Source organism: Cladophialophora yegresii (genome assembly GCF_000585515.1).
Source record: "Cladophialophora yegresii CBS 114405 chromosome Unknown aczIN-supercont1.3, whole genome shotgun sequence".
NCBI lineage: Eukaryota > Fungi > Ascomycota > Eurotiomycetes > Chaetothyriales > Herpotrichiellaceae > Cladophialophora > Cladophialophora yegresii.
In genome coordinates this window covers 3,762,453-3,783,099 of record NW_006913047.1, presented here as the reverse complement: position 1 = coordinate 3,783,099, position 20,647 = coordinate 3,762,453, and the positions used below count along the sequence as shown (strand labels likewise).

At 53.9% G+C, this 20,647-nt stretch overlaps 9 protein-coding genes across 9 annotated transcripts; 5 read left to right on the top strand and 4 right to left on the bottom strand.

Moving 5' to 3' along the window:
- Window positions 1-58: 58 nt before the first annotated feature.
- On the top strand, window positions 59-1,341 carry A1O7_05107 (prenyl protein peptidase; the record flags this gene model as incomplete). The annotated part of the gene is made up of 3 exons (XM_007759117.1): window positions 59-113; window positions 305-351; window positions 409-1,341. The coding sequence occupies 3 exons, from the start codon at window positions 59-61 to the stop codon at window positions 1,339-1,341; spliced, it is 1,035 nt and encodes a 344-aa protein (XP_007757307.1).
- Window positions 1,342-1,418: 77 nt separating this feature from the next.
- A1O7_05106 (dolichyldiphosphatase) lies at window positions 1,419-2,226 on the bottom strand (the record flags this gene model as incomplete). Its single annotated transcript, XM_007759116.1, has 3 exons — window positions 1,419-1,885; window positions 1,939-2,128; window positions 2,179-2,226. 3 exons carry the CDS (start codon window positions 2,224-2,226, stop codon window positions 1,419-1,421), a joined length of 705 nt encoding a protein of 234 aa, XP_007757306.1.
- A 403-nt stretch (window positions 2,227-2,629) lies between these two features.
- Window positions 2,630-4,847, top strand: A1O7_05105 (uncharacterized protein; the record flags this gene model as incomplete). The annotated part of the gene is made up of 2 exons (XM_007759115.1): window positions 2,630-4,491; window positions 4,541-4,847. 2 exons carry the CDS (start codon window positions 2,630-2,632, stop codon window positions 4,845-4,847), a joined length of 2,169 nt encoding a protein of 722 aa, XP_007757305.1.
- Window positions 4,848-5,331: 484 nt separating this feature from the next.
- A1O7_05104 (uncharacterized protein) lies at window positions 5,332-6,616 on the top strand (the record flags this gene model as incomplete). The annotated part of the gene is made up of 2 exons (XM_007759114.1): window positions 5,332-5,532; window positions 5,657-6,616. 2 exons carry the CDS (start codon window positions 5,332-5,334, stop codon window positions 6,614-6,616), a joined length of 1,161 nt encoding a protein of 386 aa, XP_007757304.1.
- Window positions 6,617-8,411: 1,795 nt separating this feature from the next.
- Window positions 8,412-9,033, top strand: A1O7_05103 (uncharacterized protein). Its single transcript, XM_007759113.1, has one exon. It carries the CDS (start codon window positions 8,739-8,741, stop codon window positions 8,961-8,963), a length of 225 nt encoding a protein of 74 aa, XP_007757303.1. The 5' UTR covers window positions 8,412-8,738; the 3' UTR covers window positions 8,964-9,033.
- Window positions 9,034-9,485: 452 nt separating this feature from the next.
- A1O7_05102 (uncharacterized protein) lies at window positions 9,486-11,168 on the bottom strand (the record flags this gene model as incomplete). Its single annotated transcript, XM_007759112.1, has 1 exon — window positions 9,486-11,168. The coding sequence occupies one exon, from the start codon at window positions 11,166-11,168 to the stop codon at window positions 9,486-9,488; it is 1,683 nt and encodes a 560-aa protein (XP_007757302.1).
- Window positions 11,169-12,527: 1,359 nt separating this feature from the next.
- Window positions 12,528-13,348, bottom strand: A1O7_05101 (uncharacterized protein; the record flags this gene model as incomplete). The annotated part of the gene is made up of 2 exons (XM_007759111.1): window positions 12,528-12,852; window positions 12,879-13,348. 2 exons carry the CDS (start codon window positions 13,346-13,348, stop codon window positions 12,528-12,530), a joined length of 795 nt encoding a protein of 264 aa, XP_007757301.1.
- A 913-nt stretch (window positions 13,349-14,261) lies between these two features.
- On the top strand, window positions 14,262-15,552 carry A1O7_05100 (uncharacterized protein; the record flags this gene model as incomplete). The annotated part of the gene is made up of 2 exons (XM_007759110.1): window positions 14,262-14,480; window positions 14,539-15,552. The coding sequence occupies 2 exons, from the start codon at window positions 14,262-14,264 to the stop codon at window positions 15,550-15,552; spliced, it is 1,233 nt and encodes a 410-aa protein (XP_007757300.1).
- Window positions 15,553-16,529: 977 nt separating this feature from the next.
- A1O7_05099 (uncharacterized protein) lies at window positions 16,530-20,081 on the bottom strand (the record flags this gene model as incomplete). Its single annotated transcript, XM_007759109.1, has 1 exon — window positions 16,530-20,081. The coding sequence occupies one exon, from the start codon at window positions 20,079-20,081 to the stop codon at window positions 16,530-16,532; it is 3,552 nt and encodes a 1,183-aa protein (XP_007757299.1).
- Window positions 20,082-20,647: the final 566 nt, after the last annotated feature.

The following is a 20,647-nucleotide window of genomic DNA, read 5'->3' as shown; positions in this document are numbered from 1 at the left end:
TCATAATCTCTGCACGGCAAAGCAGCTCTCGCCACGAGGAGCGAATAGCACCGATGACATGGCTCCCATTGACTTCTTCACGAATTTGAAAAATACTTATTTTAATCATGCAGGTGCGTTGAATGGTCCATTGGTTCTTGTGCCTCGACATATTCGGGCTGCCCTGGGTCATGAAACTAGTTCTCCCCAGATGCTCCACCACGGATCAACGACCACAACCTGGGCATGTGCTGCTCATGGATGTCTGCTCTTTACCCCGGTCGAGTCGATTAGATATCGATATACTAACGACTTGACGAAACAGAAAAGGACAAGCCTGCCATCTCGACCACCACTGCGGCCCTCCTTTCGGTACGGCGACATGGCTTGATGACTTCTGCGACTTTATATGTCTGACTCCTCGGCCAGGTCACGTTCACACTTGCTTATGTGGTTCCGTTCTACTTGTCTGCCACCACACGTCCCTCGCCGACCTTGAACCGTGATGCTCCTTCCGTGATCCGTGCACGGATTCGCACGGTCACATTAGCTTGCATCACCGCCTCTGCAGCGGCCCTCTACATACTGACCAGAACAGCGAAGCTCACACCTGTTGACGCACTGCATATGCTGGGCTGGTGGCCAATTCTCCCCTTCGACGTTCTGCGAGTCGTGGCACTGACTTTGCTGCTTTACATCGGGCCACTTTTTGAGAAAATCTTTGTCGAGCGGACCCTGGACGACCTGCGTCATGGCGGTTTACGGGCGGTGGTAGAATCATTAAGCAGCTGGCAAGGCTACAGAAACTACGTTGCTGGCCCGATCACCGAGGAGATCATCTTCCGCTCCGTCCTCATACCAATACATTTGGTCGCTAAAGTCTCGCCATCCAAGATCGTGTTCCTGACACCACTTTACTTCGGTATTGCTCATGTACACCACTGCTACGAGTTCATTCTGACCCACCCGCACGCTCCAATCCTACACGCCGTGCTCCGGACACTTTTTCAACTCACCTACACAACAATGTTTGGGTGGTTCGCCGCATGGATCTACGTGCGCACCGGCTCCTTATATGCGTGTGTCATCATCCACGCATTTTGCAACTGGGTTGGTCTTCCGCGGTTCTGGGGCCGGGTCAGCAGAAGGGAGGAGTATCCTCTTTCGCCAGTAGCTATCCGTGGCAAGGACGATAGAGATCTTGTTCAGGCGCAAGGGCATGGCAAGAAGTTGCATATGAGGTGGACTGTGGCCTATTACGTGCTCTTGGTGACTGGCGCATACCTGTTCTATCGAGAATTCTGGCCACTGACAGTCTCTGAAGCGGCCTTGGCGGAGTTTGCTCGCAAGAAAGCGAAGTAGGCGGATTTGTGAGTCACAACGGTGCACCGAGGAGTCTAGATGTATTATGGCGCACGAATCGACCACTTACGCCACGATTACCGCGCTTTCTTGCTTTTCCCACCCCGACCTCCATCTCTCTTTGCCCTTCTCCGTTCCTCCCATCTTCCCCACCCTGCATCCTGGATATCCTCGGTGGTGATCAAATCTCTAATCCTAAATCGCCTTGCTAGCCAAATGTCAAGCGCCCACTCAAGCCAGCCGTACTGCCTGAGAGAAGTCGTAAATAAAAACCATACGATAGCAAAGATGGCCCCAGCAGCAACTCCCACCCAAACCTGCTTTGGGGTGTGGTAGTTCAGGTAGACGCGGCTGGCAGCTACAGCCCCAGCACCCATGAAAGCAGCAAATGAGAGCATAATGCGTTCTAGAAAGGACGTCGGCGAGTAACTTGTCGTTTGGGTGGGGACGTGTCGAAAGATCAGGAACAAGCTGAGTGACACGGCGAAGAAGGCCACAAACTGCGAATGCGAAGAGGGCATGCCGTAGCCCTTGCCCGTCATTTCTGTGACGCACATCAGCAGTCAGGAGCTTTCAGATCGAGCAGAAGTCGCCCACGTTCTGGCCGCTCCTCACGGATCATCCGCTTCAAGCCGAAGTTCAGCATCTCACAGGCCATCTGGCCAGCAAACATGAGGACTATCTCGGCTTCCCGTGACGCCCACATCAAAGTGACGTAGACAACGACTAAGCCTTGGGGCACCAAAGCCAGCCATGCCGATGCATAGGAGACCGGGTCGGCAGGGTTCTTTTGGAAGGTGAGCTCGGCCGAAGAAGATTTAGAGGGACGGGACTTACATAGCGGACATGTGTCAATGAAAACGAAGCCAAAGGTGGACCGTCCATGCTCGGAGGCTTTACGAGCAACACCTTCAGTATGCCAAACGAGCAAGGCCTTCAGTATGCCAAACGAGCAAGGAGGACGGCAAAGGCAATTGCACACAGACACTTTACCAACTTGGACCCTTGGTCGACAGGGTTTCTTGTCATCGGCGGCTTTTCGGCCCGTTGCTTGACATGCAGTCAAATCAGATTTGCTCCTTGACAATTAATCTTCCTGCGCCTGATGCGTCATTGTTTGCATGAGGGCAACAAATGCACGGAGTGAATGAGTCGAGTCCAAAGTTTCCCTCGTTGAATTGGTAATGCCTTCCAGGTCCTCTTGTGTCTGACCTTTCTCTAGAGTGCTTCCTCCGCTTCACATATCGCTCAGTCGATCCCCTCTACCGCCACCATACACTACCACAAGATGGAAGATGAGCCACAAGCCGCCGAGGACGAGAGAACAATCGAACTGTCGACCATCGCGGCCATATATCCAGAACTCGTCGTCGATGAGAATGATCCGTATACTGCCACTCTTGAGCTTTCCGTGACTCCTGTTCAGCCGCTGCGCATTCTCTTCAGACCCTCCATAGATACTACGCCACCCGCTCCTCCTACGCCACCCACTTCCTCAGACCATGGGAATGATGGGACCGGCAATAAGCCAGTCGTCCAGCAAACACTTCAGCTGGATGACCACGAGTTATCTCACCTGCCGCCACTTTCCCTGCGCATCACTCTACCGAAGGACTATCCTGCTTCCGAACCCCCAGTTGTATCGGTGTCAATTTCGCCACAATGGTTAAGAGAACCTATCGTGCAACGGCTACAGGATGATTGCGCTAGGCTTTGGGAAGAAATCGGCAAGGATCAAGTGCTTTACACCTACATCGACCACGTCCAGCAAGAAGCTGAAAAGGCATTTGGTCTGGCGGGAGAGACGGACGTGTCAATGCCCAGCGACCTGAAGCTTGCTTTACTGGATTTTGATTTGAAGACGAAACGTGAACACTTTGAGAGAGGGACATTTGATTGCGGAATCTGCTTAGAGCCGAAAAAGGGTGTTATTTGTCACAAGATGCTACAGTGCGGACACGTATTTTGCGTGCCGTGCCTCCAAGACTACTACAACAACTGCATAACGGAAGGAGACGTCGACAACGTCAAGTGTCTCGATCCCTCGTGTGGCAAGGATGAGCCCGCAAGGACTGGTCCCGAAGGCCGACCTCTGAAGAGACGGAAGCGGGATCGTACACTCAATCCCAGTGAACTGCTCCAGATTCCTGTCGAACCGGAGCAGGTACAGCGGTATGTCAAGCTGAAGCGAAAGAAGCGCCTAGAATCGGATAAGAACACTGTCTACTGCCCGAGGCAATGGTGTCAAGGCGCTGCCCGGTCAAAGAAACACCCCAAACCCACTGATCCCATGGTCGATTCCGAAGATTCGGACGAGTCAGAATCAGAAGAAGGCCAGACGAAAGACACCATCGACCTTGAAACCCTGCCCATGGCGGAGCGACTCGCCATCTGCGAAGACTGCGACTTTGCGTTTTGCGTGGTCTGCAAGAAAAGCTGGCACGGCGAGAACGCGAGGTGCAGCCCACGACGGCAGCAAGAACTCAACGAGGAAGAACGTGCGACAGCCGAGTACTTCCAGAAGTTCTCGACCCCATGCCCGACGTGCAATGCTCCTGCTCAAAAGACCATGGGATGCAACCACATGACGTGCTTCAAGTGCAAGACCCATTTTTGCTACCTGTGCGCAGCGTACCTTATGCCAGAAAATCCCTACCGCCATTACAACGACACGTCCAGTTCTTGCTACATGAAACTGTGGGTGCTTGAGGAGGGCGATGGGGAGGGTGTGGATCGAGGTGCGTTCCACAATGCCGACGTCGTTGCAGAGTGGGAGGCCGTCGCTGCAGCCGAAGAGTCCGACGACGAAGACGACCTTCCACCGGAGAACTTTGCCGCTTTCCGGGGGCAACGACCTTTTGCAGACGACGAGGATACCGACGACGAAGAGCCGGCACCCGACCAGCGTCGCAATCGGAACGTTATTGAGATTGTCATGCCTGGCCAGAATGCACAACGGATAGCACTTCCGGAGCGCCTGCGTGAAGCACCGGTCCCTCCGCCAGTACCGATACCACCAAGAGGAGGACGGCGACGACGAGGTGGTGGGCAACCAGCGAACCGGCAGCGTGCGATGGCAAATGAACCTGCTCGGATCAACCACGATCAGGGTCATCAAGCTCGCGCGCGAGCCGGTCAACCCGCGGCTCGGTAAGGATCATTGAAGAGCGGACATGATGACAGGACTAACGCCACGCAGTGCACCACGCGATGTCCGAGTGGAAGAAGGCTTGGATGGACTGGGCCAAGGCAACCCGCACGCTCTCATTCAGGACAACGACGCCGCCGAGCCTCCTGGAGAGCTTCCGCCCGCAGCGCCTGGCCAAGGCAATCAGCAAGCTGGTCCTGTACGTGGGATGGGGCTTGACCAGTTTCTCCAGCTTGCACGAGAGGATCGGGAAGACGAATGGGACTCGGACGAGCTGGACGAAGATGACTTTGGAGCCATTGAATTCGAGCATCGGCCCAGACCGGTGCAGAGGGAGCGGGTGATGGGATGGCGGTGACAATCAAGATCGGCTCGAGACGAGCTTGAATGAGACCCAATGCCACATAATGCAAGTCGTCTGTGATGATACGGAGTAATATCAGAAAACATGAATTGAATCTAATTAGGTGCAACGAAGCGCGAGGCTGAGGGCGGAAAGGAGGGACGCGTGAGGCGTGAGTCGCGCTCATAATGACGTCTTAAGCCCGAGGCCCCGGAGCTGCGGTTTGACGATTTCGAGGTACGGAGTACAAGGGCTGCGCATGTCGACATGTCGTCCCTCCGACGCTCACACGCTTGTTAATCGGCTCAGCTTCGTCCTAATGCCTCCCTTGAGGTCCTCTTCCATCCTTCCCATCTGCTCTGCCACCTCCAGACCCGCCACGCTCCTTCGCCGCACCCGCCTGTCCGCCCAGCGCACCTTGACATCCGAACGTCCGTCCCCGCCGCCACCCTTCCCAGTCGTCGAGACATGTCCCGACCCAACATGTCCCTGCTCGTCCATGCCCTCTCTCGATCAAGAAATAGACCACAAGAACCCTCTCAATGGGACGATCTCGCCACACTCGCAACACCTCATCATCTCCACAGGACGGTCAGATTGGACGAGTCGCATTGAAGATGAGCGGGAGAACGGCACGAGCTGGGGCAAGGTTGTGGGCGACCTGAAGGGGTTGATGGGTCGCAAGGGGGAGTTTCGTGACGTACGTTGGTGCCCCGTATCTTCTGTGGCGGCAGTTACCGATGCCACAGAAGGTGTCGTTTAGAGCGGATGCGATGAACTCGGAGAAGACAGGATCTGGCTGACTTACACAAGGACCAATCTAGGCGTTCAATGCTACCATGATCAGCACCTCGTCATTCACACCGCTGTCAGGGAGTGCCAAGCAAACAACGAAGCGGGTCAACGGCAAGGAAAAATGGGAAGAGCTAGAACCCGTTGACGCTCTGCTATACCCGGCATTTCGACACTTTAGAGGTCTTGTCCCGCTTTCAGAAGAAGAGGCTGGAGAAACGGCATCGAGTCCGCATACCGAGTCACAACGCGACCCCGACTCGGCAACAACCGGAAGTCTGAAAGATTTCATCGTCGAAAACCTGACCCCCAATACTGGAGAGTCGACACCCGATACAGCAGCGGTGCGCTCGCGTTGGGATAGCTCGCCTATCACGAATCCGACCATTTTAATATGCAGCCATGGTGGACGTGACAGTCGGTGCGGAATCCTGGGACCAGTTCTGCACGACGAGTTCAACACTTACCTGGATCAGCGGAAGGGAGACGATCCGCAGTCTAAGCTGTGTGCTTCGACCACGGAGGCATTCGTGGCATCGGAAGGCGCGGTCGAGCAACCGGGACAGGAAACACGCGCGGAAAACCAGGGCCAGTCGATAGACAAGGCGTCGCTCAAGGCAATCGCCAGTTCTACCACGAGTGCGTCAAGCAAGGAATCAGCAACATCACAAGATATGACGGTCAACGTGGGCATGATCTCCCACATCGGCGGGCATAAATGGGCCGGTAACGTCATCATATACATGCCCCCGGGATTTTCTATCGATGCCGCCACGACGACTGAGCCAGCCGGACCTGATTCTATAGACGTGTCCCAGCGCGCGTCTGGTGTACGGCCCCTCCATCCCTTAGCAGGGATGAGTATATGGTACGGAAGAGTCGAGCCCCGCCACGTGGAGGGTATTGTTGAGCAGACGATTTTCAACGGCAAGGTCATTCGCGAGTTATTCCGCGGCGGGTTGAACCAGAGAGGGCAGTTGGTGAGGTTATGACCAATGTCATGCATGGACAAGAAATATGTTAAGTTACACCGCTCGTGGCTCGAGGCGCGAGGCAAATGTGCATGCCTCTACAGTCTAGAACGGGCAGGCGAGAAGGTCAAGCTGTTGGAGTCAGCTCTGCGGAGCCTGTGCTGTCCTTGATTGGTGTAGATCAAACCGAAAGAGATGTACAGGCGCAGACACAGATGATATAGATGGATCCATACTCGTCACTCAGTCACACGCTGCTCACACACGGTACATAGCCTCGGCGTGTGAAATAAAACCATTGAAGCCATTCCCACTCAGTATCGACGCCACTGGGGCACTGATGCTATAGTAGGACCGGGTCGGAACTCAAGGAGTCAATAGTTAAACTGCGTAGAGGCAGACGTGCACTCGTGGTCAACGCAGATCATGCTGTAGCAATAGATCCATCCCTTTTTACTCTGTACCGCCTGGAACAGTACAAACACTGTGATAGACACTGCACTAACCGGCAGTATCGCCCGTCTAGGGATCTCTGACTTCTCAAGCTCAAGCGTCAACCACAGCCGCAGCCACACCTAGCTATGGCTCATCATAGCCCGTCTTAGCTTGTCATAGCTCGTAATACCTCGCTGTTCCCTTCGAAGCGCACGACACAGATCGATCGCCGGCATAAGTCCAAGAAGTCAACCGACTGTAGCGCAACAGCTGTCCTTGCCCGTACAGTAATTGTACTGGTCTGTGCTGCTTGCTGTAGTCTGGATACAGTTTCTGAGTCTCTCAAGAAGAACAGCCACGCTTCCCACATCCCCCATCCTCCACACCACATGATCGAGACTATGGGTGACAATCCCCTGCGCGGCGCTATCATACATATTACTCCGTAGTCTCGTCTGTGCACAAGGACCAGCGCCTGAACCGTCCCAGAAGCCTGGATAGCAGACCTCAAGGATCCAGTTGTTGCGCTTCACAATGTTGGGAATGTATTCTCAGTTCAAGCTCCGTCCGAAGCGGGCACCAAGACAAAGCCCTTGAAGCCCTTCCCGAAAGTCTGTGCAGGGGAGTCCAGTGATCCAATTACTGTGTTGTGGTCCACGATGGTGGGAAAATACTGTACAGAAAAGCTACGCCCGCGCCAGGTTGACGGTCTGTCCGCACCGTGGGCTCCCACATTACTTGACGTCGTGGAACGTGAACATAGGTATAGTACGCCGACTGCGACCGCGACATCGGTTAATCCGTACTGTACGGGTATGGCATGACGGGTATGGCATGCGCTTTGTCGAACCCCTCCTCGATGGACCTTTTCGTGCTTCTTCGAAGAGATAACGCACCCCGTCGCTGACGGGAAATCCTTCCGTTCCTCCTTCCTGTAACCTGCCTGTCCGTCTTGATCAGTCAGCATTAGAGGCGCCGGGGAAGTGGCCGAGCAAAGCGAGGAACAGCGTGGCACAACAGGGCACAGCATAGCATAGGTAAGCACAGCACACCACAGCACACCACGCGCAGCACAGGTGAGATAAGATGTGATATTAGCCCACAGTCATCTAGTACAGAAGATATGTATGTAGCATTGCGGCCTGTCGTCTGATCATTGAGGAACTACTTTGTGTTCCCGCGTCGCGGCCTCTACCGTTTTCGCAGTCTTCATCCAAGAAATCTGACTTCGGACGCGTCTTGTCTAGCTAGAGTACCTTGTCGCGCGGAAGGATCAACAGGAAGAAAACTTCGGAGACTTCGCCCACGGGTAATTCCCCACAGAAGACAAGCGCTGCAACACTTCCACAACAACCTGAACCAAGAAGACTCATTGAGGAACCCCGAGATGCCGCTCCCCAAGCAACACTTAACACTCCACGGCGGCTGTAATTGTCGCGCCATACGGTACCGCATCTCTGTCCCCGCGTACTCTGCCCGTCCTATCGCTTTGGAACACAGCGGAGGGATGAACCCCTCGGAAGATGAAAGACATGCCACGCATCCCATTCGTGCTACTCGATCACTGTAACGACTGTGGCCGCGCAACAGCGAGCGTGGTCCCGATGTGTTTGGTCAGTGAGATGAAGACCGTGGAGGTATCCCTAGCGGGTTTCTCCCACGATAACCCCCAACAAGTGTCAGCAATGGATGACGACACTGCAAGGAAATGGCAGCCGCTCGCTTCGGTTGTGGACGCTTTCGAAGAGGGCTCCAACGTAGCCTCAACCCCGGACTCGATGCCAGACACCATTCTGACTCTGGGTCATTACATTTCCTCCGCTGGTCGGCATCGTTGGTTTTGCAGGCGGTGCGGGACTTCCCTCGCGTACAGCGTCACTTATTCGGCATACCCCAAGCCATGGAGGGCCGCCTCCGCGCCTCGCATGTTTGACATCTGGCTGGGGACGCTCGATCGGGACTGTCTGGAGCAGGAATGGATGAGGCCGGATCATGCCGTGTGGTGCCATTTCGCGGTCCCTTGATTTGCAGAGCTGACAAGGACTGGTGCGACGAGAATCACGAGTGCGGCGGAGGAGGAGGAGGGGAAAGAAGAAGATTTCTTCAGCAGCTGGGGATCAGGCGGTGGAGAGGGCAGTGATGAACGACGTGAGACTAGGTGGCCACATGGGTGGGAAATGAAGACAGTACCAGTGCCGAGACATCCTATGTTTATGGTCGACCAGGATGAAGCAGCGGATGTTAGCGAGTGGTTGGTGCTGCTGGAGAAATAGATTGGAGATTCGAATCGAAGAGTAGTTGGAAGGAGTTGCTACATTGTTTGGTTTAGAAACAAGAATACCACCTGCCTTGAATGTCAGTCTTTAACATTCTCTGGGTCTTCGTTACCCTGGCCGAATGAATCGAGCATATCTGTAGTGGCTGAACTCGTGTTCCGCAACCAAATGACTCGTCCTCAAATATGCTCTGATGCCAGCCGTGGGTCCGGCCTGCCGATCATCTTGAACCAAACATCGTAGTCCTCGAGGCCGTTGATGCGGGCCGCTTCTGTCAGAATCTCTGCAACCTCGATATCATCAATGCCTTCGATAGTTTGGCCGTTGTAATCTGAATCTCCGTCCTGTTGTCCTTCTTGTTCATCATCTAGCTGATCCGCGTCGTCGGCTTGGTCCTCGTCGGCGGCTTGGTCCTCGTCGTCGGCTTGGTCCTCGTCGTCGGCTTGGTCCTCGTCGTCGGCTTGGTCCTCGTCGTCGGCTTGGTCCTCGTCGCCGGCTTGATGTTCGACATCGAGTTGGACTTCGTCATCGGAATGGTCTTCGCTGCTGAATTCATACTCCCATTCCCGTTCGTCGGCGCTTTGCACGCCTTGCAAGATGTCCGTGCCGTCCGTCTCCACCGTGACGCCCACACTTTTGAAACCCGCAATCTCGTCATCCGACAACTGAGCACGTTTTCGGCGGATCTCCCGCAATCTTGGCCCCCATACCTTTGCCGCGAAGTACCTAGGACTCTTCTTGCAAACTAGCCAACGCTCAGTGAATTCCACCATCAATCCTTCATGCAATGATATCAATTCTCGTTCCTCATGTTGGATCTCTTGGATTTCGTCGTCCGAAGGGGTTGAGAACGCACATGACTTGTACCATCGGCGCCGAAACCACGAGCAACCATGCCGACAACAGGTATGTGTCAAGTCCAGTGCTTCGAAGGTCGACAGCCTAATCAATGCCATGAAAACGGTGTTGTAGGAGGACATCAGCCGAGACGCCAGACAGAACAATGAGTTCTTATAGTAGTTGCCTCGAGTATATCGGTCGAGAAAATTTACACCGGGCACACATCCTTGCTCGGAACAAGCACAGGCACACCCGTCGGTAACGCTGGAGCTCAAGATGGTAGCCAGAAAATCTGAATGCTGTATGGGCTCTGTAGGGTTGTAGTGTTCTCCCAATACACAAGCCAAGGAATGAATTGCCTTCAGCTGCGGTGGTCTTTGATGCTCAGCTTGATTTGTGCAATTGCCGCTGCAAGGAGGATAATCGCAAAGTAAGTCAGCACCATGGTTGTAAAACCACTCAGCAAGTTTCATGTCTTCGTCCGTGGCGAAAGCAGCCCATTTCGTGAAAGATGTCAAAGGAGTATGGCCTAGGCGATCGTGTCCATCGACGTTTCGAAAACCGGCATCAAAAAGTTTCTGTGCCAGGGCCACATCGATTGGCGCCAAGTCACCATGCCATATCGTCTGTTGCTCCTTAGGAGTAGTACAAGCGTGGGGAATGTTGACCCCGGCCATGGAAAGTGCATGCACCACTTCAAACGCCTGCTCGTCCAAAACCCTGTCGGGTCTGACGCCGTTTCTATGCCAGAAATGGCCCGAGAGATGTATTTGTGCGAGCTTCTGCAGATACCGTCTTCGATGAGCAAGTGCCTCGAGCGTTAGGTCGACCATGAATACATCGTCAACTCTGAGAAGAGCTTGTAATAGGTTCGCGAAATCAAGCCAATCATCACGGGAATCGGCAATGGTGGAACCGGCTGCTAGCAGCAACTTGATGGCGTTCAACCGCTCCTGCAGCGTCCCAAGCCTGACTATATGCGGCCCTCCCCCGTCTTCTCTGCTGAGCAATAGACATTTCATTGCATAGGTCAAAGGCAATCGTCCCCACTCGTCTCTCTGGTTGACTAGCGAAGTCCCGCCATACTTCAAGAGTATTACGATCCCAAGAGGCCATGTAGCTGACAGATGAAGTGGCGTATGTCCCCAGTCATCCACAGCATATAACAGAGGTCGGCTGTGCTGCAGAAGGCGTGAAAGTCCGAAAGGGTCACGGCGTCGAATGGTTAGGCTCAATGGTCCGCGATCGAACACTAAGAGATCAGCCTCGTCCCCGGCGCTTTGGCGGGAGAACACTTACCATCATCCCATTCACGATCTTGCACCAAACCGAGCCACCTCGATGATCGTAGAGGCGAGAGATCACTCTCTAATGCGCCAACTTCTATCAAACGCTTCGCAAGCAAGCCATGTCCTCGACCACCTCGCCATAGAGCGGAAGTTGCTGTGCTATGCGTCACGAATCAGATCAGGTTTACAATGATATGGAGGTATGCTCACTAGATCAATGACGTGACTGGAGCTTTTGCCCCTAAAGATGCAAGAGAACACAGGAAGCGACTGAATGCTTCCATGAACGGGTCTACAGGACGCAAAATTAGTCATCGCGTGAGCAAGCTTCATGTCTAGGAAGGGCTTGCAACTCGCAGAAGTCAGGGTAAGTGCCTGTTGTGGGACCTTATGGCCAAGATGCAACGTAGTATAGAAGTCGGGGTAAACGGTTGCTGACCTGATTGTTCCGACATGCACGAAAGTAAAATTGCATTCTGCAATCAAGATCAGCGAGCGCTCAGCGCGGCAGAACTCAGTCATACCTCGAGTAAGGTAGATCCAGAGCCACTGGTCTCTGTAGGGTGTGCTTCCCCGTCGGCAAACAGCTTCAACAGATCGAGCCGGCCGGTTTCTAAAAGTACCCAGGGTTCGCGCTGTTCCCGACATCACGCAAGAGCTTGTTCAGTAGTTGAAACGCGGGCGAAGAGGCATAAGAGACAATAGGGATCCAAGCGACCTGTGCAGAAAGCGAGAATCCGCCAGCACCACTGGTCAAGCCTGCCATGACGCTAAGACTGCGAGATATCAGCGTAGAACAATAGGAAAACTTGAACTGTAGGCGGCGTTGCTTTATGTCCTCGACGTGGAAAGGACAGTGCTGTTCATGGGCCGCATCTCGGCTGTACTCGAAGAAGAGGATCTGTTTTCGGGTCTTCTGACGACGGGCTGAATAGCGACAAGTGCAACCTGATGAGAACGTTTCTTGGAAAGAGAGACTAGATTTCGTCGTGGTGTTGATCTCCTGGGCTTCGACGCAGAACTGTTGGAAGAGGCTTGGCTTGGCGATGAGTTGTTGTTGGAGCCTACGGGCCTGAATATTCTTTCTGCCTATTAGAGGTAACTCCGCCGGAAGTTACTTGAGTACATCCTTACCATGCTCTGAAAGGTACCCCCTGATGTAGCAGGAGACAGCTGCATCATAGCAACTTGCCCTGATAAATGGTCAATGCGTTGCATGACTGCTTGAAGGCCTGGGTCGAGAGTGGATTTCAACATTCCAAGATCGCCCCTGAAGGCCGAGAAGTCATTGCGTAGCGAAGAGATGTCCTGACTGGCATTGTGGAAGTCGGCGCGGATTCCATTAGAAAGGTTGATGACGGCATCCACTTTGTCGTTCACTACATTCTGGATATTCAGCTGGTTGGACGTGGCTTCTCTGGAGGTGATCAGCTATGATCGCACCTAATAGACAGCGGCAGACTAGTGGCATACAGACTGGCAATGGCCAGGACGGTTTCCAGGTTCTGCTGCAAGCTGTCAATGGTGCCCGATAACTCGACTAGGGCATCTTTTTTGAAAGGGAATATCGCCTTTCTTGCGGCATGGTGCAGGCTGTACCGCTTGAGCGAAGGCCCATGCACACGTTGGAAGGCGGCGACCTTGTTTTGAAGTGCGAGTATACCCGACTCGCATTCTGCAAGCGATTGTTCGATCTGGCGCGCGACATCAGGCGTGCGGGTTCTTAATGGCGGCAGAGCTTGATTTAGTAGGCGAAGAGATTTGTTGAGATCCTCGGCCCTTTCGGAAAGGCTGCTAAGGAATTGATTTTGTCCTTTCAAAGCTGAGAAGTAGGAGATAAGGCCGTCGCACACTGTCAGACCCAAGGAGACAACGCCTACCGCACCGCTTGCAACCGAGAAGGGGTCTGCCATCCGGAGAGGCGGCAACGGGCTGTCGTATCGATCGCTTGAAGGTGAATGTCAGCTCAGTTGCTACCCGTATTGAAGCCAAAACCATGGGAGAAAGACATAATTGAGTCAAGAGACGAGGTAGGTCGGCAGCAGGAAGTCTGCCTGACGTTGAGCTCAGCCTCATGCCAACAGTCTCCAGGCAGCAAGCGGCGTTTCATTGGTGAGGGAAATGCAACTCTCATTGGCGCAGTGCGTGATGGAATCATGTGGCTTGGGATCTCAATGCAAGTCTCTACATGAAGTTGACGCCACTCAGCGAGCAAGAAGGCTGGATAGGACCCGAGGTGCTTCTCAGCTCCGATTTCCTGCTTGCACAGGTCGACTGAGCAAGACCTGCTGCCGAATCATGATTAATACACAGCCTTAGAATAGCGTGCCCTAAGGATTTTATTCCGAAGGTTGGAAGTGAGCAAAAGAGGTTCTGGCACACAGAAGTCGTGCTATATAAGTGGTGGGCTTAAAGAGTCAATAAAGCTGTGGAAGACGAATAATGAGACGATGAATGACGAGGAAGTGAGAACCGAGAAAGACTCGACGGCACGTGCAGGACCTGCCGCTGACATAACAAGGTTCGCTTATGTGGTGATGGCGCGCCTCTCTGGCCAATCTGGGCTAGCGCGGGCTTGGCGGCTCGGTGTTTATGAAATCCGGAGCCGGCGATGATTCTATTCATAAAAACAGTTCCGGCGCATCCGTAAGTTGCGTGTACGAGGTGCCAGTCCATGCCATCAGGCCGCCGCTCTCTCACCACTTGTTGACCACTGCTTTACTAACTTGCTTCTCTTCTTTGGCTATACTGTTCGCTGCTGTCTGTCGAATTGCCACATTCTCTTGCTCGTTCGTCTCAACATTACTAGAGTTCATCACCTTCACCATGCACATCGCCCCTGCGCTGGTCGCGGGCTGTCTGGCCCTCGAGGCGTCAGCTTTCCTTGTGCCCCTCGAAGTGTCAGAAGCCGCACAGCAGGCAAAGTCCGAGTTGGCCTCTCTGCTCGCTACCACAGGTCACACTGTCGACCTACACTGCCCCGGATGTCCCTACTTTGGCGTGGAAGACTCAGAACAACCAAAAGAGGATGTCGAGAACGAGATAGTAAGCACGTGCTCACCCTGAGGAGGATGGTGACCATGCTGACAACCGCTTGCCATAGCGTCTTGAATTCGACATGGACTCTGAACAAGGCCTGACTATCAATGGCATTCCTATTTTTTCCTCCGACCCTTCCAACTCCCCAACTTCCTACATCGTCACCGCGCCGCAGATTCGGGTGGAAGATGGTCAAAAAACAGACCCAGTACAACTGGACTTTGCCTGGGAAAGGTTACCACCTATCTCATCCGCTGAAGAGCCCGAAATTTCCATCCTCCCCCTCAGGTTCACGATCCTGGGTCTTGAAGGCCACCCAGTGAAGGTCGACACCATCGCCATCGAGCTCCTGCACACTTCCGACCAAACCTCCATCGCCCGTATCCTCACTATTCCCTTTGAAGACACCCCGGGCGCCCAAACGTGCAACACAACTTCCAAATGGTCTCTTTGCCGTCTTCGGGCCATCATCGTTGCCCGACTGCAAACAATCATGGAAGCCGCGAAAGCACGTGCCTCCTCTGCAACAAAGGCCTGGGCTAGCGCAAACAATAGCGAGGATCAGCCCAAGGACAAAGGATGTGGACGTGGCCGCGGCAAAGGGCCAGGCATGTTTGGTGGCCGTCCTCCCCACGGTTTTGGCGGACCTCACCGGGGTTCTCATGGCGGTCCTCACGGCGGTCCTCCCAACGGCTTCCATGGTCCTCCTCATCGTGGTGCGCATGGACCTCATGGCCCTCACCATCACGGCCAGCATTTTGCCCATCACCGCTTCCACCGCTTCGGTCACATGTTGCACCAAACGCTTCGCTTCTTTGTCATCCCTGCGATCCTCGGCGTTATCGGTGGCCTCATGGCCAGTGCGATCGGAATGCTCGTTGGCCAATGCATTTCGTACCTGTGGATCCGGTTCCATCGGGGCGGAGTGCGTGGGAATGCCACTGCACGAGATATCCGTGTCGTGGAGATTGTGCTTGACGAGGAAGAGAAGGACGCGTTGATCATCGACGAAGAGGCGATGGATACCCCGCCCGAGTATACAGACGTCGAATCGCGAACGGTCGGGGAGAAGGACTAAATCAACGACACAATATGCCTTTGATACAATACAACACAATATACTTTAAACAAAGGGAAGTGGGAATCTTCGGAACGTGACGAGGGAGTGTGTGACACGGACACGGATCGTGACAAGGGCGCGCGTGTGAGGGCGAGTGAGTGAGTGGCTGACTGCAAGAATCAAATCACCCAACGTTTGATATGAGATACCCCAGAACGAGCATTGCAGGTGTTTACTCATAGGAGCAGGGATGAAGGTCCGGAAGTTATGACCCGACTAAAATCAGCTCGCCTCTCCAACCCTATCTGTATAAGCAGGAGTTGGCTGGCATGGGACAGTCTTATGCCCGGGCTGCGAGCGCGAGCAAGGGACTCTCTCTCGACTCCTCCCTGCCCTAGGAAGGCATTTTGAAGTTCTGAAGTTTTGAAGTTTTGGACGTCGCGCTCGCAGGATACCTCAGCAGGCACCCAGGGTACAAGCTCGTGGAGGACCGTACGGAGTAACTCGATGGATAAAGGTCCATGTCATATGTATGTACTGTATTCGTACCCATCCATCGCGTCTCGTGTACAAGTCGAAATCCATCTATTACTATCGTTCCTTGAATCGTTGATTCATACTGCATTGACTGGATCTAGCGTGGCTATGTATCTGTGAAAAACTATCGTCATCTCTGCTGCTGTACCTGCTCTGCCCTACTATGGCTTCAAGCTGGTACCATTTCGGCGGTAGATATGCACACGTCAATATGCTCTTATCTTTGTCCCCTGCATCAGCTCTAAGTTGTCGATTCGGCAGATGGCACGACTTTCAGCCCAATCAGCCAGTGTCTCCCCTTGGTCACAAACCCGCCGACTCACGCACTCACGCACTCAAGCACAGAATCCGCCGTGTTTCGTCAGGTTCTCGACCTCAGGCATCGCCCCACGGTCAGGTAGGTAAGTAAGTAACCACCAGTAAGTGTCTAACCACCACATCACCACACGCACGTGGGTTTAATATTTCCGCACCCCCCGCGCGTTTCCCAACAACAGCCCCGTCACCTCGAAGTGCACGATGTCCAAGAAGCGCTGCACCTCCGGGATGAAGCCCCAGTACGTGCGGCCCAAGTAGGCGCGATTATGCCGCATGTGCATCTGCGAGTGGTGCGCAGTCCTCTGCTTGGCCTTTGCGGCGCGGGCGTCGATTTGGGCGTTCGTCAACGGTGAGGTTGTAATTGTGTTTGACTTTGACTTTGATTTCGACGTTGTTGCACCGGGAACTGAATGGGAGTGAGAGCAGGCATATTCGCATTCGTATTGCGACGCAGACGAGCCGGGTATGCCTGTGGAGGGTACGGGTCGTGGGACGGGAACGGGTTTCGGACGACCGGGCGTGGCGTTCATGAGCATGAAACTCGGTAGTTGGGCGCCTGTGAAGGATCGCGTGGGTGGAGGGATGGGTAGATCTCGAGGGAAGTGAGGATCGGGGCACGACGCCACAGAACCTGTTTCTGTGAAAGTGTGCGTCTTGATGAGCGTCTCGGTTTCGGTTTCAGTTTCGACTTCGACTTCAAGTCCCGTCATAGTAGCTGTGGCTGTTGATGTCCAGGTCTCGGTCTGCGTTTCTATGAGCGTCGACGTTGATGTTGTAGTCGAGGTCTCGAACTCGACTTCCGTCTCTGTTGCCACGAATTGTGTCTCGAAGGTGGTCCACGTCAGCAATTCTGTCGACACCTCTGTCTTGGTATGTGTCTCGAAGTCGATCTTTGTGCGGGTTTCTGTCTCGGTCTTCATCTGAATTTCCGTGGCTCTTTCTGTTGTGATTGCAGTTGACGTCTCTGTCAACGTCGAGGTCACCCACATTGGATCGGTCGCCTTTTCGAAATAGACCTCATGCATGATATTGCCCGGTTCCCGATGAAGGTGATCGCGGCCCGTCAGACAGGTTGGACATGTCGAAGCAGGTGCCCACGTCCAGACAGGAGTAGGTGCTCTGAGAACCAAGAGGTTGATGTAGAGAGCGACCATGGCTGCTAAAAACATTGCTATGTTGATTGCGACCAACACGCGCGTAACGATATGTGGCCGAGTTTCGCAGTCAGCGTCCACTCCATTCTGTTCACTGTCTGCCGATCCTTCGGTATATGTTGGCGAGGAGCCTACGTCGGCCTCTGATCTGCTAGTACCTGTGAACATCGCTCTCGACCCTGCAGAGTCGCGTGTCTTATCACTCGCTGAAAACGGAGCCTGTAGAGGTCTGGCGGCAGCAACGTCCGAAAGATCCTGCTGTTGAGCTACAAGACCGTCTATGTCTGCTCCATCTGACCCAGCTGTAACAACAGGCGTAGGACTGGAAAGGGCAGTACCAGTTCGAATAGGCCTCAGCGGAGGTTTGCGTACCTTGCCATCTCTGCGCTGGTAGAGAGGGAGTGGTTCCGACGTATCGACGAACGTTCTGACAGCCGGTCCCGCCTCATCGGACTCATTGTCGATAGCGGGAAGAGAGATCTTGGAAGGACTTCGCGGTGTAGCAGAACTAGGTGTGGACCTCGGCGAGGGGAGTATTTTCATGATCAGACCCTTCGTTGGGCTTGTAGGTGATTGGGCGCCAGGAGAGTCGTATAGATCACGACTCTTCGCTATCGGTGAGCCCAGCGCTGTCACCGAGGAGAAATCGCCCCGTCGCTTGCGCAAGCCGGAACTAACCACAAGTGGACTGACAGGGCTACTACTGCCAGTAGCCTTTATCAACTCCGCAGTGTCTGAATTCCGGGAAGAATTCGCCGACAGTGGCGTCGAAGGAATATATCCGGCGACCTCTGGGGAGGCTTGCATGGGATCCGTCAATGAGTCAAACGACGGGTCTTCCAAATTCATGGTGATTGAAGCAAGTCGCTTCGCGTCAACTCGTCTGGGATGTTTATCAACACCATCGCCGGAAGTTGATCCCAACGTCTGCCACTCAGTTGGACTGGTCGGCGAGGCTAGCCCCCAGGAGGCCGTGGCCTGCCTCTCTTCAAGAGGTACGAGCTGGCTCTCTCCTGGACGTACAGCCCGACCCTCCTCGGAAAATGCGGCTTGACTAGTTTCAGGAGCTACGGCCTGTCCCTCTTCAGGAGATGTTGTATGCTCAGGCTCAAAGACTGCGCGAGTTTTGGCGTTCTCCCACGTAATCGGTACAGGAAACTTTACCTTCAAATATTCTCGTAGCTCCTCGTGCTCTTCCTTTGTGATGGGAGCTGAGAGAGAACGACTGGAAAGGCCTTCGCTAACATCTATGCCGGCCGCATCCAGGAGACTCGGCGACGACGGAACATTGCTTGGTCGGAAAAACGCATCGGAACGAGAGTCTGCCGGGATTGAAGAGTGTCGCAGACGCGATGAGTTTTGGGTTGTGGTCCTTCTCCGTAAAAGCTCTAATTGCCGAGGGAGAGGAGAAATATCGAATTTCTGACGTGAGTTGAGTCCCTGGAAAGAGATCCTTCGGCTTTGCCGTCGCTGATGATATGCGCTATCCTCCGGCTGACTCGATGGCGCTATAGCCATGCTGGCTGGCCGTGGAGAGATATGCATGGCGGGTGACCCTGGCACGTAGCTTGCCGTGCTGTTCGGCCTCGAGTGGAAGCCTCTTTCAGCGGCAAGGCCGTATGGCACCGAAGAGGTCCTTGACTGGCTAGTCAGACTCTGTGGCCGTGAAGACATGAAATCGGCAAGGATCTCGTGCTGTGGCTGCGACGATCCAACGGAACCTCGGTATCTCGCGGCTTCTCGTCGATCTAGACGCTCAAGCAGTTGGCTGTCATATTCTCGGAATTGGTCGATATCACGCTTGACCTGCTGCTCATGCAGCTTCTCCATCCACTGGAGGACGGTCTGCATCTCTGCGTTCATGTTGTCGCGTTCTTGCTCGCTTCGCTGCAGGGCTCTTTCAAGTGGAGCATTCGACGCTTTGAGCTCTTCCACTTCCTGGCGCAATTGGATGAGCTCAGCTTCCTTGCCTTCGAGCTCGTTGTAATAATCACCCAATTGCCATTCGGCCTTGTTCAACTTTTCCTGTACACCCTCCAAACGTCGAAGCCGGCCGACTTCATCCTCGAGTTCAGAGACTCGAGATCCTGAGATCTCCAGCTCTTTATCCGCATCCTCTTTCGACATCTGAAGTTCCAGCACGTCCAGCTGTCGACGCTCGGCAGACAACTCGGCTGCTTTCTGTGCTTCGCGCAGTTCCCTAATCTCCCCTGCTTGCTCGTCCCATTGTCGTTCGAGAACCTTGATATCCTTCTCCAATTGAGCTTTGTCCATGCGGAGTTTCTCGTTCTCGAGACGTAGTTTCTCGTCTCCATTCTTCCTGCTGGTCTTTCTTTCGTCTTGTTCTTCAGCGCTCATACCGTTTTCTTGGCTATCAGATACATCATAGTGGGCGCCACGTCCTCGGCTTAAACTTCTTAAACTCTGTCGACTGCTTCTCCCCATCTCCGACTCCTCTTGATACTCGGTTTCCTCACGGGTGCCTTGAGGTGAACGCGATCCCGCGAGCCGATCTGCCAAGCTGCTGAAGTCTGTCATGTCGTTCTCTTGTCCTATATGCAATGCAGACGAGGCTCGTCGGGAAGTAAGTCCAAAAGCCGATGACCGTCGGCTTGTTGTTGCTGATGACTGTCGGCTTGCTGCTGACGGAGGTCTCAAAACTCTGCCCTTAGGCGATGTAATGCCACCCACACCGAGCCTTGTGTAGGTTCGAACGTTGCTTTCGGGAGTTTGTGGTTCGTCGTCGTACTCTCGGTCCAATCCCGACAGCTTATCCTGGGCGTCCATATTCGCACGCGCAAGGACTGATCTTCAGTTACTTTGAACTCACTTCTCTGGATTCTCACTCGTGTACTTGCGGTGTTGTATCGATTTGTCGTTGGGCGGTAGATCATGACTTGAGAATTGCGTACTACCGATCCTTGGTGCGCAGAGGAAGAGCCGAGTGTTCCTTTGTCGTCGCAATGGACGCTTCGAGTCCGAAAGAAATAACCTGCGTGGAGATCCATGATGCGGACTCGAGAACAATGGGGGACGGAGAATAAGTCGAGTGTCACTATTGACAGACAATAGAGGCTGCCGCATTCAGAATTGATCGGAGATTA

Bases quoted from the DNA above. Each gene is read 5' to 3' on its own strand.
- A1O7_05103 (XM_007759113.1), top strand. From the start codon at position 8,739: ATGGCAGCCGCTCGCTTCGGTTGTGGACGCTTTCGAAGAGGGCTCCAA.